Source organism: Mesocricetus auratus, unplaced genomic scaffold (genome assembly GCF_017639785.1).
Source record: "Mesocricetus auratus isolate SY011 unplaced genomic scaffold, BCM_Maur_2.0 Super-Scaffold_4256, whole genome shotgun sequence".
Taxonomy (NCBI): Eukaryota; Metazoa; Chordata; class Mammalia; order Rodentia; family Cricetidae; genus Mesocricetus; species Mesocricetus auratus.
In genome coordinates, this window is record NW_024429182.1 from 78,865,481 (window position 1) to 78,886,399 (window position 20,919).

At 39.9% G+C, this 20,919-nt stretch overlaps 2 protein-coding genes across 11 annotated transcripts in view; both read right to left on the reverse strand.

Annotated features, from left to right (window-relative positions):
• LOC101828135 (ATP-binding cassette sub-family A member 3) overlaps positions 1–11,803 on the reverse strand; it is an 85,111-nt gene extending 73,308 nt beyond the window's left edge. For 2 of the 8 annotated variants that reach the window (XM_040755394.1, XM_040755396.1), the window contains exons 1-5: positions 11,599–11,796; positions 8,408–8,492; positions 7,784–8,048; positions 5,579–5,706; positions 1,406–1,556 (exon numbers count right to left, since the gene is read on the reverse strand). In XM_040755394.1, the coding sequence (XP_040611328.1) occupies positions 1,406–1,556; positions 5,579–5,706; positions 7,784–8,048; positions 8,408–8,467 (604 nt within the window). In that variant the 5' untranslated portion in view covers positions 8,468–8,492; positions 11,599–11,796. Of the gene's footprint in view, positions 1–1,405; positions 1,557–5,578; positions 5,707–7,783; positions 8,049–8,407; positions 8,493–11,598 lie in introns of all 8 variants that reach the window. The other 6 variants (XM_040755388.1, XM_021229323.2, XM_040755377.1 and 3 more) reach the window with 4 other exon arrangements.
• A 1,188-nt stretch (positions 11,804–12,991) lies between these two features.
• LOC101828403 (ATP-binding cassette sub-family A member 3) overlaps positions 12,992–20,919 on the reverse strand; it is a 115,566-nt gene continuing 107,638 nt past the window's right edge. For 2 of the 3 annotated variants that reach the window (XM_040755408.1, XM_040755411.1), the window contains exons 29-31: positions 20,546–20,736; positions 13,673–13,746; positions 12,992–13,288 (exon numbers count right to left, since the gene is read on the reverse strand). In XM_040755408.1, the coding sequence (XP_040611342.1) occupies positions 13,142–13,288; positions 13,673–13,746; positions 20,546–20,736 (412 nt within the window). In that variant the 3' untranslated portion in view covers positions 12,992–13,141. The remainder of the gene's footprint in view (positions 13,289–13,672; positions 13,747–20,545; positions 20,737–20,919) is intronic. The other variant, XR_005880710.1, reaches the window with a different exon arrangement.

Below are 20,919 nucleotides of genomic sequence, written 5' to 3' on the forward strand. Positions count from 1 at the left end.
TTCCTCAGTGTTTCTTTTCTGTTCCTGTTTCCTGCACAGAATACAGCACTGCATTTACTTATCAAGCTAATATGGTCTCCTCTAATCTATGGAAACTGCTTGTGATTCAAGCAAAATATCAAAAGTAGATATTTTCCCTCATATAAAATGTCTCCCTCTACTCCTACCAGTTACTTCTCATCTCCCCTCCTATCCAAATCTATACCCTTTCTGTCACTTATTACAAAACAAACAGGCTTTTAAGGAGTAATAATGAAAAATAATAAGATAAAACAAAAAGTAAGACATCAGAATAGAATAAAACAAATAAAAGGGAAAGAACCTAGGAGAAGGCACAAGAAACAGAGACCCACTCATTCACACATTCAGGAATCCAGTAAAAACACTAAACTAGAAGAGATATATCCTAATACATACATATATATGTAATTATGTATGTATAGATACATATATATAATGAAAATAAAAATTGAAAATAAAGTAAAATTTGAGAGAAAAGAAAAAGCCCTGACATGACATTATGAGGCAAAAAACCAAAATCACAACCCTCCAAAGATGCCATTGAGTTCATTTTCTGTTGGCCATCTACTGCTGGGCCTGCAGCCTACCCTTAAGAGTAGTTTGTTTTGCCCATGGACTCTTTTGGAGGAAACTAAATTTTCATTGGCAAGTGGTGATCAGTTTGGAGACTGCTTATGGGTTAGGGGTGCAGGCATGCAATACAGAGAAGTTTATTCTTTTGTGTTTGGGTAAAATATTCTGTAAATATCTGTTAGATCCATTGGGTTTATAATATCTGATAGCTTCAGCATTTCTCTGTTTAGTTTTTGTCTGGATGACATGTCTATTGGTGAGAGTGGGGTCTTGAAGTCTCCCACTATCAGTGTGTGAGGGTTAATATGTGATTTAAGCTATGGTAGTGTTTCATTTACAAACTTAGATGCCCTTGTGTTTGGGGGTTAAGATTAAAATACCATCTTGGTAAATTTTTCCCTTGATGAATATGAATATGTACTGTCTTTCCCTATATCTTCTGATTAGTTTTGATCTGGTTTATTTTATTAAGATATTAAAATAGCTATGCCAGTTTGCATCTATCTGTCTGTCTGTCTTATCTGCCTATCTATCTAATTATCTATCTACCTATCTATCTAAAACAATAATAATCAGACAAAAAGAAAATATCAATTTGAGAGCAGGGGCAATGGGATGGGTTGCAGAGAGGTTACCTGAAAGGGGCAGGAGGAAGAAAAGGGAAGGGGAAAAGTGATGTAATTCTGTTTTAATTTAAAATGTATTAAATTAATTAATTAAGCACTTGTCACCACAGGACTGAAAAAATATAAATTTGTCCATCTTACAACACAGTGGGATAGTAAGATAAGTAAGGTAAACATCTGCTCACCAGGACTGCCTCCATCTGCATCAAATTGGTTTCTGGGTCCCAGAAGATGCACAGGTGGGAAGAGCAAATTTGTGAACCAGCTGTGCCCTTGAAAATATGCCCCAGAATTAATGTTCTTTTTAACACTACTAAAACGCAGGTAGTATTTTACCTAGAAGCAATAAAAACAAATTATATATTTAAAGTAAAAAAGGGAGAAAAATATGGCAATCAGAAACAAAATGACTCTTAAAATGTATCAAGAATTCTGAGGGTAGATTGATGAGTATCTTCATAGATTCTAGATTTCAGAAAGTGACTGTGAACCTGTCATATAGCATATCACATGTAAGATATTTTGATGTGTCAACAACTGTTGGATTTTTGATGTAGGTTTGTAGTAAGCAAACACAGCGGGAACTCATGAATATAATGAATGTATTGTCCCTAGGAGGTCATCTGACATGCATACTGAAATGGAATATTCCAAAAGGGAGTATTAATTTATGTCCCATTATGTTGGCCAACTATTCTTAAAGACAAAACTCTTCCTTTCCTAAAAGTGGTTGAGGAGGACAGAGAAGGAAGGAGTTAAGATAGAAATGTGAAAGTTGCATAATTACTGTTAGTAAAGATCACCAATCTTCTGCCCTCTGCCTCTGCTTGAGGTGAGTGTGGGCTCTCCTGCCACCCCCCACCCACTAGCCACCAATTGGAACTTGTTGGGTCCACTCCACTGTTGTGGGCCTGACCCAGCAGGATGGAACACTTGGGGTGTGACCACACCTCAGCCACTCAAGGGTACAGAAAACATATTCAACAAAACCATAGAAGAAAACTTCCCCAACCTAAAGAAGGATATGCCTGTGAAAGTACAAGACGTGTACAGAACACCAAATAGACTGGATCACAAAGAGAAGTCCATTTGCCACACAATAATCAAAGCACCAAACTTACAGAATAAAGAAAAAAATATGAAGAGCAGCAAAGGAAAAAGGCCAAGTTAAATATAAAGGCAGATCTATCTGAATCACTCTGGACTTCTCAGTGGAAACTCTGAAAGCCAGAAGGTCCTGGATAGATGTTCTACACATGCTAGGGGAACATGGATGCCAGTCCAGACTACAATAATACCCATTGCTATAGATGGAGAAAACAAGATATTCCATGTCAAAACCAGATTTAAAGAATACAAATCCACAAATCCAGTCCTACAGAAAGTATTGAAAGGAAAACTCCAAACCAATGAAGATAACTACACTCACAAAAAAATCGGCAATAGATAATCCCACTTTACCAAACACCAAAAGAAAAAAAGGGTAGAAATCCACACACAATAACACCACCACCAAAAAACCAAAACAAACAAATATTAATAATCAATGGTCATTAATATCCCTCAATGTCAATGGTCTTAACTTGCCTATAAAAAGACGCAGGCTAACAAAATGAATGCAAAGACAGCATCCATCCTTCTGCTACATACAAGAACACATCTCAATGTCAAAGACAGACATTACCTCAGAGTAAAGGGTTGGGAAAAGATTTTCCAATCAAGTGGACCCAAGAAACAAGCTGGTGTATTAATCCTAATATCTAACAAATTAGACTTCAAACTAAAATCAATCAAAAGAGATGAAGAATGTCATTTCATATTCATCACAGGAAAAGTCCATCAAGATGAAGTCTCAATTCTGAACATCTATGCCCCAAATACAAAGGCAACCACATTCAGAGAAGAAACATTACTAAAGCTCAAATCACACATAAAACCCCACACACTTATAGTGGGAGATTTCAACACTCCACTTTCACCACTAGACAGAACCACCAGTCAGAAACTTAACAAGGAAACATAGGAATCCTGATATTAACCCCCACACCTATGAACACCTGATATTTGACAAAGAAACTAAAGTTATACAATGGAAAAAAGAAAGCCTCTTCAACAAATGGTGCTGGCATAACTGGATGTTGACATGTATAAGATTACAGATAGATCCATATCTATAGCCCTGCACAAAACTTAAGTCCAAATGGATCAAAGACCTCAACATAAATGAGCCTCACTGATCCTCTTAGAAGAGAAAATGGGAGGTACCCTTGAATGAGTTGTACAGGTAAACACTTCCTGAACATAACACCAATAGCACAGACATTGAGATCGACAATTAATAAATGGGACCTCCTGAAACTGAGAAGCTTCTGTAAGGCAAAGGACACAGTCAGCAAGACAAAACAACAGCTGACAGAATGGGAGAAGATCTTCACCAACCCCACACCTGACAGAGGGCTGATTTCCAAACTATACAATGAACTCAAGAAGCTAGCCACCAAAACACCAAACAATCCAATTTAAAAGTGGGGTGCAGAACTAAACAGAGAATTCTCAATAGAGGAATCTAAAATGCCTGAAAGATATATATATATACATATATATATATATATATATATATATATAATCATGTTAAGTTCAAATTTGGTGATAAAGATGTGTTTAGAATATTTATGGAAAGGTGGAAGAGGAAAGAAGTTGCATGGTTGGGAGACAGTATGGAGCCCAGCATACTCATAAAGGGCCAGAGTAAGACAAGCAGCTGGACAGGACAAGGGAGACTATGAACTGAAGGCAGAAGGGGGGATGTTTGAAACTGCAGTGAAAACATTTCTGTACACTGATAAGCTTACATCAGTTTTCAAGGAGCCAGGAACTTGAGCATAGGTGACATATGGAAGTACCAATGTGACAAAACAGAATAAAGAGAAACCAATAACCCTAGCTGAAGATGCCACTTTACCTCCCATTGACAGCTGTTTGTACCTTGAACACAGAGTTTTGTCTCCATACACATCTATATTCGATAGTTTATTTCCCTCAATACCAGGGACATTAAATTCAAAACACCGTCTTTGTCTCTCCTCTTGGGTGCAGTTATCAGAATCATCCCCAGTGTTTGTAGAAGTCCTGCTTCTGATTCACTGTGACCTAGTGAATTCATGTGCTGGTTTGAAAGAAAATGGCCCCTAAAGGGAGTGGTACTATTAGAATGTTTGGCTTTGTTGGAGGAAGTGTGTCATTGTGGAGGCGAGCTTTGAGGTCTCAGATATGTTCAAGATAACATCCAGTGTGACAGTTCACTTCCTGTTGCCTGAAAGATGTAGAATTTTCAGCTAATTCTTCAGTAGCATGTCTGCCTACATCTGGCAAGCTCCCTGCCATGATGATAATGGACTAACCCTCTAACACTGTAAGCCACCACCTCAATCAAATGTCTCCCTCTGCCATGATTATGGTGTCTTTTCATAGCAATAGAAACCCTAAGACACATGTGTTCTCAACTACAATTTAGTTCCTTGAGGAACAGGATCTGTCCTTGACCACATAATAAGTTCTCAAAACTTCTGTCTTGAAACCCCATTCGAATATTCACTTATTACTGGGCATCTACCTGTGACCTTTACCCAACGAAAGGAGGCATGCTTAGCATTTGTGAAGATACACCCACTTTATCATAGCAAGCATTTTAACTTAGGAAACATGTACTTACTTCAGCAGCATTAGCAGGGTGCATACAGCTGCCACATCAGACACAGCAGCCGAATACCCTTAACTATCTGTATTTCCCAAGACCCCATTTCATGGAGAAGGCCTGATAGGCAGCAAATACATTCTTTTCTTTTTGCAGAGTAATAGACAGTGGAATTAGTTAGGTTTGGACCCAAGTCCATTCAACGGTCAAGGGGTAAGTTATTTTCTTCATTATGAACTCTCTAGAAATCAGAAGTACAGGTATGAGGCTTCTCTTAAAAATATTTATTCTAGCCAGAAGGTGGTGGAGGTGCATACCTTTTAGTCCTAGCACTCAGGAGGCAGAGGCAGGCGGATCTCTGTGAATTCAAGATCTACGAGTTCCAGGAAAGGCTCCAAAGCTACACAGAGAAACCCTGTCTCAAAAAAAAACCAAAAAAACTATTCTAGTTTTAATTATGTATACTTGCGTATTTCTGTGTGGGAGTATACATGCACATGGGTGTGTCAAATCTGTTGGAGCTGGAGATACATATGGTTATGAGTTGCCCAATGTGAGTGTCAAGAACTGAAGTCAGGTCCTCTGGAAGAGCAATACACTATGTTCTCCCCTGAGCCATCTCTCCAGCCCCCAGCTATACGGCTTCTGTGGAAAACCTTCTCACCTTCTTTGGCAGGGGATCATTGCTGTTTGTGAAGCTGTGGTCAAACACAATAGCAGCCAGAACATGTTTAGAGTTGACAGTTGACCTAATGTAGTCTTCAAAATCAATTTCTGAAGAAAATCCTGTAACTGAAGAGAGAGGAAAAGTCTGGGAAAGCAGAGTGACTGACAGTGTTGCTTCCTACCTGTAAGATGGGAGGGAGTTGTGGACATTTGCTGGAGTAAGCCAAGTGACAAAAGGGCCCCGGTGTTATGAAGTTTCCAGTTTGAGGGGAAATTGGGGAAAAGGTGTTATATCATTGTTCCATGATATTTAATAGCTGAATTAAAAATATGCAAAAGTTGGGGAATGAATCCACCTCATGATTTTAATGTTTGAAGCGAGTATATTTCAATAATTGAGATTTTTTCAATCAACGAATTTAATTTTGAAATTCAACCTGACTGACATTAGAAAAGGTATAATTTATATTTTCCTAAGTCAAAATTTTAGTTATTTAATATACAGTACATTTGTACACAGTACATTGTATACCCCAAAGGATTTCCCTAGAATCAAAAGCATGATTGATGTAAACAGAATGTCAAAGACCTAACAGCTGCTGCAGTGGAAAATCAAGTTCTATGTAGGTTTACCCCTTAGACAGAAATGGCTTTTTTGGTATAATTTTTCCGTCTCAAATCCCTGATTCCCAGAGACATACAAGACAATCTCCACTGTCGTCACTATAGATGGTGCTGGCATTGTCACCAGAGGTGCTTTCTCCTGCTTCAGAGTTCCCACTCTCAAAACACTCTCTTCCACACTTGTCAACTGTGCTTCCAGGTGACACTGTTTCTGCATCTCACCAGAATTATCATGAAGCCAGTTCCTTCAACTACTCTGTTCCATTCACTTTTGTAAGCAAATTCATAAACAACAAAAACAGTCCATTCTAAGGAACACTCCATCATTTTAGCCTGTCTTTTTTATCCAATAAATATAGGAAACCTTTGTTGGGTTCACCCTTTGAAAAACCTGTCTTTAAGTGACTATGGTGGTTTAATATTCATTCATGCTTGCATAAAAATGAACCATTCCTGTGCTGATCAGAAAACAGAGATATAGCATGCTCTGAGGAAGAAGGAAGGTGGAGGTTACAGATTTAGGACCCTGATTCTGATGCTCCTGAGGTAGAGGATTTGGACTGTATGCTTATTTAAGGAGAGGACAATACTAGAGGGAAGTCCACAACATTTCTAATAGTATCTGCCGCTATAAGAAATGGGAGAAATTGGTCTGAGAGTGTGAAGGTGAGGAACTGGAAACTGAAAATAATTCTCCATAGCTTCTCTAAGTCAATGCACTGTGATCCGGATATGCTTTGAGTGTGTTCTCCCAAAGACCGATGAGCCTGTAGCTCAGTTGTCAGTGTCACAACTCAGAGGAGGTAGGAGCTTTAAGAGGTTGGTATGGGAAGGGGTTAAGTCATTGGAGGGATTTCTCTGGGGGAGGGGTTAGTGAAGTTTTTGCAGGACCCAGGTTAGCTCCTGTGTGGGAGATGTTTAGAAAAGAGCTGACCTGGGCCTGCTTTATGTAGTTGGTAGCCTTCTCTCTCTCCATGTGATCTCTCCATCAAATGTGCTTCCATCACAATGCCATCTACTACACTGTGATATAGCCAAGATGGTCCCCACCAGGTGGGGACTGAACAGGTAAGGTTTCCAATCCTGTTCTTTTCACCTCCAAAACTATGTGTTAAGTAAACTTCTTTTCTTTCTACACTACCTGCCTCAGGTTCTTTTTACACACAGATAAAATGGACTCAGATATAATCTTCTATGAATTGTGTAATCATGTTTTAAATAAATGATCACTAATTCAGAATAAAGACACATTTATCCTGTGTGTACCTGCTGCACACAGCAATACTCCTGATGCTATTCTTGCCCCAGAAACTTAGCACCACAGAATTGGATAATAACTTGGAAAACTATCAGTTGGTCATCTAATGCTAACATATGACTTTGTTTTAGGGGTGGTTGTAGAGAAAAAATTTATATGAACTAACTTCCAAGTTTAACCAATTTTATAAGAGTATACTTAGAAAGCTCATCTTTGGTTATGAGGATAGCCTGCAATGCTTCAAGTGGAAGATAATGGCCCAGTTAAAAAGATGTTTTTTGCTAAAATAACTAATGTGCTTTTATGAAGATCTTAACTAACCTTTCATATGGAAGTTTAGATCCTTTTTCACATTTTCCACAATATTCTCTACCATGATGCTGTTGGAAGGCACATAAGCCAATTCCCAAGGATGAGAAATGGTGGTGAAAACTTGGATGAAGGAAGGGACATCACTGGCTGGTTGATCAGGATACTGGAAAGATTTAACCTTCTTTATAGGAAGAAGACTGCGTGTCACCAAAAGCACAACACTGAGTATAAGGAGCAGGGCTATTTCAGTCACTAAAGCCCCAAACTTCCGCCTCTAAAAGGATTAAAGAAGAACAATGCTATGTTAGTTTTTCCAAGAGGTCATTGATTTAACAAATATGGCAATTTGTTTGTATTAAGTTAATAAGGTACTTTGTTCAGATTACACAGGTGACCAATAAGCAAGTCTTTACTGGGAGAGACAAAATTTCATAGACTGTCATTTTTCTCTCTCCTTTGTAACATTCTACTATTATCTCACTCTGTGTAGAGTCTATGTTTGGAATAGATAGCCCCAGTTCTGGAATCAAGAAAAGTAAAACTGTACAAATTAAAAGGCAGTGATTGTGATGTGAGAATTACTGTTGACCATCTCTGAAGTGCTGCAGCAATACTATACAGAGTTCAACTTACCTTTAAAGTAAGGTTCTTCCACAGAAGAATCAAAAGTTTTTTGGACTCCAGTGAAGCCATTCTTCTGAACTTAGTGGGAGTTCAACTTTGGAAGAAGTAAAGATGTTTTTAAAAAGAAAATCAAGATTACTGGAATCTTCAGATATGTGTGTTTCATTTGGGACACCCACTACAGGTCAGGGAATTTGGGGGGAGGGAAGGATTTTCAACACACAAGAGAGAGCTTGGTAGTATAAAGATTTAAAGGGGGGAATATTGGATTAGGAAGGGTTAAATATGAGTAGGGAGTGGGAGGGCAGGGTTGAGGAGGTAATATAGGAAGAGATAAATAACTTCAAAGACCTTTAAAAAAGTTGAATGGGAATATAACTACTACTCTAGTACACGAGAGACAGAGAGAGACAGAGAGAGAGAGTGAGAGAGAGAGAGAATATTTAAAGAGGATGCCAGAAAATGGAAAGATCTCCCATGCTCTTAGATTGGTAGGATCAACATAATAAAAATGGCAATCTTGCCAAAAGCAGTCTACAGATTCAATGCAATCCCTATCAAAATTCTAGCACAATTCTTCACAGACCTTGAAAGAACAATAATCAACTTTATATGGAAAAACAAAAGGCCCAGGATAGCCAAACAACCCTATACAATAAAGGAACTTCAGGAGGCATCACCATACCTGACTTCAAGCTCTATTATATACTATGGTCCTGAAAACAGCTTGGTATTGGCAAAAAAAATAGACAGGTAGACCAATGGAACCGAATTGAAAACCCTGACTTTAACCCACACACCTATGAACACTTGATATGTGACAAAGAAGCTACAATTATACAATGGAAAAAAGAAATCATCTTCAACAAATGGTGCTGGCATAACTGGGTATTGGCATGCAGAAGACTGCAGATAGATCCATGTCTATTGCCTTGCACAAAACTTAAGTCCAAATGGATCAAAGATCTCAACATAAATCCAACCACACTGAAACTCTTAGAAGAGAAAGTGGTAGATACTCTTCAACAAGTTGGTACAGGAGACTGCTTCCTGAACATAACACCAGTAGCACAGACACTGAGATCGACAATTAACAAATGGGACCTCCTGAAACTAAGAAGCTTCAGTAAGGCAAAGGACACAGTCAACAAGACAAAAAGGCAGCCCACAGAATGGGAAAAGATATTAGGGCTGATCTCCAAAATTTACAAAGAACTCAAGAAGCAAGTCTCCAAAACACCAAAGGATCCAATTAAAAGGTAGAGTACAGAACTAAATAGAGAATTCTCAATAGAGGAGACTAAAGTGGCCAAGAGACACTTAAGAAAGTGCTCAACATCCTTAGCCATCAAGGAAATGCAAATCAAAACAACTTTGAGATACCATCTTACTCCTGTCAGAATGGCTGAAATCAAAAACTCCAAGGACAGTTGATGCTGGAGAGGATGTGAAGAAAGGGGAACACTCCTTCACTGCTGGTGGGAGTGTCAACTCATATAGCCACTTTTGAAATCAGTATGGAGATTCCTCAGAATAATGGGAATCAGTCAACCACAAGACGCAGCAATTCCACTCTTAGGCATATACCCAAAAGATGTGCATTCATACAATAAGGACATCTGTTCAACTATGTTCATAGCAGTATTATTTGTAATAACCAGACCTTGGAAGCAACCTAGATACCCCTCAACTGAAGAGTGGAAATAGAAACACCACACCAAATTTACAAGACGCAGCAAAAATCACTCTACCAGGAAAGCTTAGAGGATTAAAATTTACACTCCAGACTCACAGACAAACAACCTGTCAACATACCAGGGAACTAGAATAACAAGAGTAAAACTGAGTACAAGGGTGAATCTCAGAGGCCATTGCATCGAAATCCTACACAATTCAACTGTCTCGTTATTCTCTGTGTTCCAGGTGAAGGAAAAGTGTGCGACTTATTTCCTTCTTTCAAGACAGGGTCTCACTGTGTGCAGATCTGGTTGATCTAACTCTAGGGGCACTGATGGAGCATCCTGCCCTTTGCCTTTAACCTCCTGTGGCCTTACACCCTGAGCTGTGGTTTTGGCATTATCCCCATTCCTTTTGTTTGTTTGTTTGTTTTTGTTTTGTTTTTCGAGACAGGGCTTCTCTGTATTGTTTTGGAGGCTGTCCTGGAACTTGCTCTGTAGACCAAGCTGGCCTCAAACTCATAGAGATCCCCCATTCCTTAAATAAGAAATTTCGGGGGCGGTGGGCAGAAAGAGAAACAGGGACTGAGAGACTGAGACAGAGAGAGACACAGAGAAAGGGAAATTGAGCTTCCCGGGTATCTGAGAGCAGTGTAAGGCATGAAGGACTCACCGCCAAGGCTCCGATTTAGCAACTTTAACCACTAGCACCTTATCCACTGAAAAGCACTAGAAACCCTAGTTGCTGAGAATCGCCCTGCACCCAGCGCCTTAGTCAACTGTCCTGCAGAACAGTGCTCTCCTTCCCAAAGTTATGGCCTGGACCCCTTGCAAACCAAGACACACCGGCAGACCCATAGTCACGTGCCAAATGCGGTGAACGGTCAAGGAGAGTCAGGTGCAGTGGAAGAGACTTAGACACGTGCTGGGGACGGGGGGGGGGCAGAGGATGGGCTGGGAGTAGCGGGAGCCAGGAAATAAGAATCATGGAGCATATGCCACGACCATATGTTTCTCCTGTTCCCCAAATGCATCAATACAGGGAGAAACAGTATATGAGGGGTGGTAGGGAGCAGCAAGCATACACAGCAGTTGGGTGAGGGGACAGTAGGTGAGCAAACAAGCCAAGCTTGGAACCCAGAGCTCAGAGTCAGAGCCCAGACCTCTGCTTGCTCCAAATCCTTCTCAGCATCACCTGCTACTAAGCCCAGCATGCATCATCCTTTGCTTCTTTTCCAGAACGTGGGGTTGTCTGTCCATAACCCCAGAAGCATAGGTTTTATCTCCCCCCCCCCCCCCGTCTCTCGGTCTCTCCCGTGCTTCCCAGTCCCGGATCAATTGCCACACTTCTCAGACCTTTCCATGTCCGAACCCACTTAACCCTGCCCCTATGTGCAGGAGCTGTCTCAGGGCTTAGACTCCCCACCCGTTCTTCTACGGTTCATCAACCAGCCTGTCAATCACTCAGCCGACTCCACCTCTATATCATAAGTCCTCCTGCTCTGCAGGTTCGTGAATGCTCACCCGCCTTGGCTGTACTCCATCCAGATGCCCTCTTCTAGTGTAGCTTCATGAGAGTCACAGGTTCTGAGTTCTGGCCAAGCACCGCACATTCTCTATCCCTGATGTGTGTGATAGGAATTTACTGTTGACCAGAGAGGGAACTAACGTGACGTTATGCGTTGTCAGACGAGGGCGCTGTAGGAACACCGCAGAAGCTTCTCTTTCCGGTTGTCTTCTGCTTGGCACTTTTCCGACTCTGGCCTGGCACCCGCCCTCAGCAGTGTGGACCATGCCTTCGTTCCTTCGTCCCCTTGCGCTCACAGTCCAGGATCATCAGAGCCAGCTGCAGCTGTCTGCTTCTCAGCGGGACCTGCCAACAACCCAGACCCAACAGCCGTTTCCACAGCTTAGGCAGTTCATGCACTGGGGAGTGTTGCTCCATGAAGAAGCTCTGCAATAGCTGCAGTCCAGAGCCCAGGACCTTTCCCACACTGGGGAGGGGACACCACTATACTATGCTTGTTCCTTGGATGTTTGCATTCATCGACGATATTCTGTCATGGTTAGTAACTCTTTAAACTTTCCCTGTACAAATCTCAGTGTGACTGGCACACCTGCTGCCTTGGTCAATCTTTTGAACGCCTGCCAATCTCAATGACGAAAATTAAGTAGCAAAATCTACCTTCCTTGATCCTGACCTGAGACGATTCGATGATGCATGGAAAGTAGACAGTGGAAGCCCCGACACGTGTTTTCTGTTAGGGAGAAAACCCAAAGAAAGCTGTGCTGTTGCTAAAGCAATAAAACAGGAATCGACTTCTCGATGTCATTTTGTTGCTAGGTTTGTTTTTTCAGTGAGAATCTCCTAATTACATCTTATGCCTATGCATGATTGGGCAAGTGTATCTTGCTACTTTTGCAAATCAGTGTGAGTCCTTGTTTTTAATTCGTTAGGTAAGAGGCAAAGAACATGGAAACTCCTGGCCTTCTTGATAGGATTATAAGTGAATGTGGCTCAAAACACTTTCTGTTCTTGGACTTTGCATGTTTTTGGTGAAAAGACTCTTGTTTTGACTTTGGGGAAATGCTATTTAACTAAACTTTTAATATTTGTCGTTAGCCTTGTGCTTACATAAATATGTGTGTGTCCTGGTTTGCCCCAGGTCCTTATCCTCCTCCTATGCACAACCAGACACAAAAGCACAATGCTATTGCATCGTGTTGTCCTATCTATACCGCCATCCTTTTTGAATATGTCTCTTCTCAGAATACTTGAGAAAAAGACCTTGTCTCCACCCTGGTAAGTGGTGCTTCCTCATATTTTTAGGCGAGAAAACAGTGATATTTCACCAACAATTTTAAATGTGTACATGCTGGATACACAAGTGACCATCTGAGTCTATAATGAAGGGTATACATTTTCTCCAACAGGGAAAACTTTATTATGTAAATATATTTAAACAATGTTATATATGTATATATACATACAAACACACACACATTTCCTCTCCAAACCCAAGTACACTTGAACAAAGACATCACAATCACTGGTTGTAACAGAGTCTCAAGGCACCTCTTTTGCTTTTGCATAACCAGTGTCTGTGTTGCCTGGGCTGGCAAAGGACAGGAAGACTTGCTCCAGGGTGATTTGACTGATGGCATAGTCTTCTAGATCGTATTGTTCTTTCGCTTTCTCCAGAATGCCAAACACCTTCAATAGCAACAGAAAACATGCAGTCACCATTGACAAGTTCCCTCCAGACCCCAGCCCAGAGAAGTCACTCCTTTCTCTCCCCAGTTTCCCCGGGGTCCACATTAGAGGACAAAAGGCTCAGAAGGGTGACAGGGGAAAGCTGGAGAAATAGGTAATTAGAAATCAAGAGCAAGCAGTTCCCTGTTCAAGTTTTCTTGATGGACAAAGACTAATCATGGGATTTAGAGGTAGAAATAAAAGGCAACTAAATTCTAAAGGTATTTGAAAAGTAACATAAATGTGTGACAATGTAGACATGATCCCACTGCCTGAACCCCCAGTACCCCATCATTAGTGCCCTCCTATCTTTAGTGCATACAAGGGTATGGTTTGGACCATCACCTTTCCCCAGCTGTTGTCCTTGCTGGGAATGTGGTAATTAAGGATCTCTTGATTCTCCTGCTTCAACTTGCTACCTAAGACAGGAAGACAGGACAGGTGAGTATCCTTCAAACTTCATTTAAAACTGTCAAAATAATGTTACATCTACATAATAATATATACAGTGGAGAGACTAATGAGTCTATACATAAGTAGATAGGACTGAGTATTCAAAAACATGAGCCTTATGGGGACACTCTCATCCAAGCCACCAGAGACAGTATAGCTAGTGTTTTCAGAAGATTTATTACTGAGGAAATCATATTATTATGTGGAGTACATGGCAGTTATTGAGAGTACGTTTTCCAACTCACATGTCTAATGTTAGATACTGATCTTCCTAAAATCACATTATGAGGCTTTACTGCTTAAACCAGTGCAGAGAATGTGGCCTGACCGTGCATCTTCTTATGGTGGCTTTGGAGGAGAGCAGGGAAGACACTACCTCAATATTCTTGTGATTATACAATCTCTCTGCCATGTGAAAAGGAATACCCATAGAGCATGCAGGCCACCAAAGTCTGTTAGTTTGCTTTACAACTATGTAAGAATTCACTAGCATAGTCAGAAGGAAAATAGTAGTATCCTTTATGAATTTTAAACACATACTTGTTTATGCCTGAGTTGTGTATTTGCAGATTAAATTGATTGGATTTAAAAATTGAAAGTAACTTGTATGCAGTTATAATGATGTGAGATTTTCTTTAATATTAGACCTAAAGGATGCATTGTTGCACAGATCTTTTTGTTATATACTGTTTCAAACATAGAACCTAATTGTTTGAAATCACCACAGAGGAAATCACCCAATCAGGTCAAATAATAATAAATCACATGACACCTTCCAGCCTCTGCCCCAATAAAGGGTCTCCAGTGCCTTCAATGTAATTGAATAAAAATTATCCATTACAATTATTTTCCTTTGCTTTTATCTTAATATTTTTATTTTGCCCATTTTTAGTCTCCTACTTGGTGGACAAGTCCTCTACCACTGATCTATATCTCCAGTCTAGCTGGGCGAGGTTTCTAGTCCTTCTATCATTGAACATTATTTCTAAGGTTTATTCATGTTGTCGCATATTGTCATAATCCATTATCTTTTCTGCACCACAGTAGCCTAGCATATTAACATCCCATACTTTATTTTCATTTGCCTACTGATAGTTGTTTCTTGAGTCAGAATGCAGTGAATGTCTTTTCTTTTAAACCTAGCTTTTAGCATAGGTGATTCAAACATTTACAGTCTGTTTCTAGATGTGTAATATCTGAGCCATTGATCTTTTCAGTATTTTTTTAATACTGAAGATACCGAGAACTACAAAGCATGCTACTCCCACCATTCACAATGATACTTTTGAACATATGTGTTCTGTGACTGGCAAACACTGAGCAAATGATTACTGTAGCATCTATGGAGACAAGTGCCTACAGTGGAAGATGACAAGAGGATTTGTTTACACAGGAAGATACTGCAAACTGGTTGAACAAAACCAAACACTTAAATAAAAAATTAATGAAATCCCAAATGCCAAGTATTGGGATAGCATGAGAGAATATGGGGCTATTGTTTTATATTGTTTGCATTATCCATTTACAATTATTTATCATATGTATTACTAAAGCATTTTCAACTATATGCTATTTGATCACACACCATTTATTTAGCCCAGTGGTTCTCAATCTTCCTAATGCTGAGACCTTTTAATAGAGTTCCTCATGTTGTAGTGACCCCAACCATAAAATTATTTTCATTGCTACTTTATATTCTGTAATTTTGCTATTGTTATGAGTCATAATATAAATATCTGATGTGAAAGATATCTGATATATGATCCTCAAAGGGGTGGAGACCCACAGGTTGAGAACCACTTAGCCTTTTGTTTTCTGTTTGAGTTGAGGGGGGCTCTCACTGTGTAGCCCAGGTTGGTTTTGAACAATCAATCCTCCTGCTTCAGCTTCCCCAGTGCTGGCATTCAATTACAGATGTGTACTACCTATAATCCCAGCCCAATATCCACTGTTAGTCCTTATGCAGATGCTTCTCCAACAACATTTTCAATTGATCTGAAAATTTTCACTTGCATATTCTTCAGAAAGAACTTAAGGGAACAATAATGTCTACATATTCTTATGTTAATGATTTTTTTGTGAGTCTCAATCTTTAAAATCATTTTAGGGTTATAATTTTTGTTTGCTATTTCCTTCCCTGAGTTTCTTAAATATATTACATGCTGTTATCATAAAATATCCTTGTCAAAGGCTGGGGAGATGGCTCAGTTGGTAAAGTGCTTACTACATGAGCTTGGGGACCTAGGCTTGAAACCCAGAACCCACATGAAAAAACCTGGGTATAGTGGTATTCACTTCTAATCCTTGTGCTGGATAAGTAGAGACAGATGGACCTGTGTGACTCACTGGCCAGCCAGCCAAGCCGACTTGGTGAGGTCTAGACCAGTAAAAGACTATGACACAACAACAACAACAACAAAATACCATACCTGGGAAGATGACTCAGTCAGCAAAGTGTGTGCTGCTTAAGCATGAGGACCTGAGTTCAGATTCCCAGCACCCACAAAAAAGCTGGGTGTGGTAGCATATGTTCTAACCCCAGGGCTACCAGGGCAGAGACAGGTTACTCCCAGAGCCAGTCCTGCCAAATTGGGGAGCTCTAGATTCAGTGAAAGACACTGCCTCAAAATATAGACAGCGACTGAGGAAGACAGCCACATTGACCTATGTCCACCACAATCATATGTACACATACACTTGCATGTATAAGTGCACACACCCACAGGAACAAAACACACACTATACACATACACATGTCTATGTAGTGAAGATAAATGGCTCTTGAGAAATGATATGTGAGGTTTTCTTCTAGCTTCCTCATGCATACACACATGAACACACAGACAAACACACACATACACGTGCTTGAGCTACTCATTCTGATTTTTCTTCTGATTGTCATTGACTTGACCTTTGGTCTACAGAGTGTACTCTGTACTCTACTCTGTCTGTGCTCCATTACTAAAGGGCAGTGGTTCCATTAGAATATGCTTTGGTGCTCAGGTTTTCCAGGTGCCTGCTTGACTTTTCAAGCTGGGCTTGTCTTCTTTGGCTTTAGGGAAATGACTGACAAGTTTCAGTATTGTTTCTTTTCTGTTGACTTCACCCGCCTTTGTTTTTTTTTTGTGGGCTCCTTCAAATTGTTTTTTTTTTAAATTTTATTTTCCAGTTTAAATTTAGATAAGAAACAAGGTTGCTTCACAAGTCAGTTCCAGGTCCCTCTCCCATTCCCTCCCTTCCTCCCGTGCCCTCCCCCCCCTGTTATCCCCTCATTTCTCCAGGGAGGGTGAGGCCCTCCATGGGGGTGTGCATAGTGTGTCATTTCATATAGGGCAGGGCCTAGACCCTTCCCCAAGAGTTCAGGGTGAGAGTGCACCTCACATTGTTGGATGGGAGTCCAAAGTCCGTGTGTATACTTGGGATGGGGACTGATCTGCTGCCCAAGGCTTTGTGACTGCCTCCCACTGGACTGCCATTGCCTTACTTTACTTTCTTACAATAGTGTATATACATTTGTTTGGTTGTTTCCTATTGTTCTCTTCTGCAATCTCCATTTCCTTTGAAAATTGCATTTTTTTGTTCTTTAGTTATATATTTATGAAATTTTGCCGAGAAAATCCTCTCTAATGTCATTGGCAGTCCTGTGGATCCTTCTAACCCTTAGTCAGTCAATTTCTCAGTTATTCTTTTATTACATATATCCCACTTGTGACTTGTTTGGCTCATGTTGTGTGACAATATTTTTCTGTTTTATAGCATTGTAAGTGCTTCCATCATGCTACGGTATCTGCTTTTCACTAGTAATGCTTTTCTGTGGAGATCACCACAATCTTTTCAATTCTTTATGCTTACGGGAGATGGATTGCCTTGTAGTTTTGGAATGTGAGAAATGGAGTAGGACAAAATAAGGTTTGAACTTTACATCTGAGAGTTTTCTAGGATCTATTAAATAATAGACACCAGCAAGATAGCTCTACATATGCTCTTCTGAGTCACCTTCCAGTCCAAGCCTGGCTAAGGGACACTTTCCTGCAGAGCTTGGAATCAGAAGATGATTCTGAGGACTGTACTTTTGCCCACTTTGAAGGTCCAGCCTTTATGTGGTCCTTTCAGTGTATGCTCCCCACAGACAGCCCAAGGCATCACCTCAGATCCTAGCAATGACACAGCCACTAGCTTCTAGGATTCGTATTTTCTTTTTTTTTTTTAATCAATTGAAGGTTTATTTTTTTTTCCCCTCTCTGTTTCCCTCCCTTCCATCCGTGCCCTCCCACCAGCCCTCCCATTATCCCCTCATTTCCCCAGGGAGGGTGAGGCCCTCCATGGGGGTGTCCATAGTCTGTCATTTCATCCAGGGCAGGGCCTAGACCCTCCCCCCAAGAGTTAAGGGTGAGAGTGCATCTCACATTGTTGGATGGGAGTCCAAAGTCCATGTGTATACTTGGGATGAATTCTGATCTGCTGCCCAAGGCCTCCTCACTGACACCCCCATTCAGGGGGTCTTGATCAATCCCATGCTGGATTCCCAGGCATCAGCCTGGGATTCAAGAGTTAACCGTTGTCAGGTCAGCTGTTTCTGGGGGTTAAACCAGCCCAGTCTTAATCCCTTTGGTCATCAGTCCTCCCTCTCTGTTACTGGCTTTCTTGAGTTCAGTTTAGTGCTTAGCCTTGGGAGTCTGCCTCCTCTTCCGGATTCATATTTTCTAACAGGTTACTTTCCCATTTTGTTTCTTTCATGTTTTTTCTTCCCTTTTATTAATCTTTTATCTTTGGGGTTAAGAAGGAATATTCTACTTTTATTTTGAGCCTATTGTTGCATTAAAACTTTTTGTTGTAATTTTACAAGATTTTAGTTTAATTTCACCTACAATGCTTTTCAGAGATAAAATCTATATTGAGGAAAAGAATCATCCTACTTGTGACATTTTTACAAAATGAATATATGGCCATTTAAATTTCCTCGAGATTATATAAAATTTATATGCTAAAACTATCTGCTTTCTTGTTTTAGAAATTCTTACTCCAACTGCCCTTTGGGTAATGTTTATTTCTTATTTTTTAAGGGTTAATATCTATGTGCACATTCAACATCAGTTTCCTTCTTTGCCATCATATAAAATAGCTATTTGCTCAAGAATAATATAGGGAAGGACTGGGAAATGACACCTTACACTTAAGACATTTTTCAAACCCACATTCCCATAAAATATGTGTGTCCACATCCTTAATGGGGGTCAATATTTTGTATTCCTCCTTCAGAACAGCAGACAGTAAATGAACTTTTTGGATCACAAAGCACCAAAGAAAATAAAACTGATAAAATGAGCACTAAAAATGTTTGCTAAATGAATACACGAGCAGATAGTTAGCTTTTTGGACATATGTGCCTGCATTTTCATACCACACCATCATTACCATGACCAATGCTTAGATGATGATCTCCCCACACATCTATTCTCCATGTCTATTTTACTATTCCTTTACTTAGTGATCCCAATCTCTCCCATGTTATTTCCTATTTCTTTAGACTATAAAATTCCAAAATCCTTAGCTTAACTCAAGAGGAATTTCTGTTACGTTTTATACAGCCCAGTAAGGTGGAAATGAAGACTAAAAAACCCATACATGTTAAAACACTTGCTAGGCTTGTATTCTAAGTTTGGGAGAGTGAGGTGAGAAACTCGAAGCAAGAACAGCATGTGCTGTTTGCGTACTGTACCATGGGGCCAGCAGACAGATTCTCGCTGAATTTAACATACAGAAACAGAATTAGTTTCCTTTATTTTTCTTATCAAAAGAATATTCCATTAGTCATAACATTTATGAAATAAATTTCTTGTCATCATTGAGTTATCAGATTTTTAAGACCAACCAACATCAGAGACAGAATTCTTGAGAGGAAAGAAACTATACTCACTTACATTTCAAAACCATATCCTGGCCAAGACAGCAAAAGAGCAGAGTTACAATTTCTAATACAAGACAAAAAAACTTACTATTTTTAATAGATTATGTTATGGCCTGAGTTCTTTTCACTTTCAAAATGCATAAATTGAAATCCCAAATCCCCAGGAGATTTTGGAGATAGGGTCTTTGCAGAAGTAACTGAGTTTAAATGAGGTTATAAGTGTGACATTGCTAGTCCATTGTGACTGATATCCTTTGAGAGATTAAACGAAAGAAAGAAAAAGGGAAACTAGACCCTAGAGCACCAGGGAAATGCAAAAACACAGAAAACCACCTATGAAAATAAAATGGGAAAGATGCTGTCTGCAGTGTAAGCCAGAGAGGGTTCAGAAGAAACAGGGCTGTTGGCAGCTTGATTTTGAACTTTTAACCTCCAAAGCTGTGAGAAAATAAATGGTATTTAAGCTACCCTTTCTGTGTTATTTTGCTATGGGAGTCAGTCATAGCAGACTAATAGGATTATATTTTTAATTGGAATATATTGATTTCAATAAACAAAACCCAAACCTTCAAACTTTAAATTCTGTGGCCAGATAGTAAATCATATACCAGCTCACATGGATAACTATCTGACTCACTCACATAAGAGACTGACAAACACTTATCACTTTTCTTGAACACTTTGCATAAACAGACAGAAATAGATACAGACACAAACATCCCCCCCAGCAAAGAACTCATTATTAGCTGTCAGACATACCAAAAGCTCATGGGAAACTACTGTTAGAGACACACAGCATATAGATGGTGAGACAACAGACATGACTTAACTGGCAAAGTTAACCTGACCCAACTTACCTGGGAAAACCTTGGTAATAAAGTTTTTAAAATCCATTATTACATCACCACTAGCGCCAGTTTTGAACTTGATATTCATGGTGTAAACATTGCCAAATTTGTTTTTGAGATGCTGAGGGCTACCCAGGCACATGAACTTTCCCTGCACCATGATGGCTAGCCTGGTACAGAGAGCCTCACACTCCTCCATACTAGAAAAACAAGATGCCAGAAGGACATAAGGCAAAATTATCTCTGATGTGAGGATATTCAAATACCCAACATTTTGTGATCCTCTTTGAAGAAATAATTTTCATTTGCATATTATCAGGGCCATAAGGAATGGAGGTATTTTAAAGTGGAAACAGTAGAGGACCGAATATTCAAATGGGATA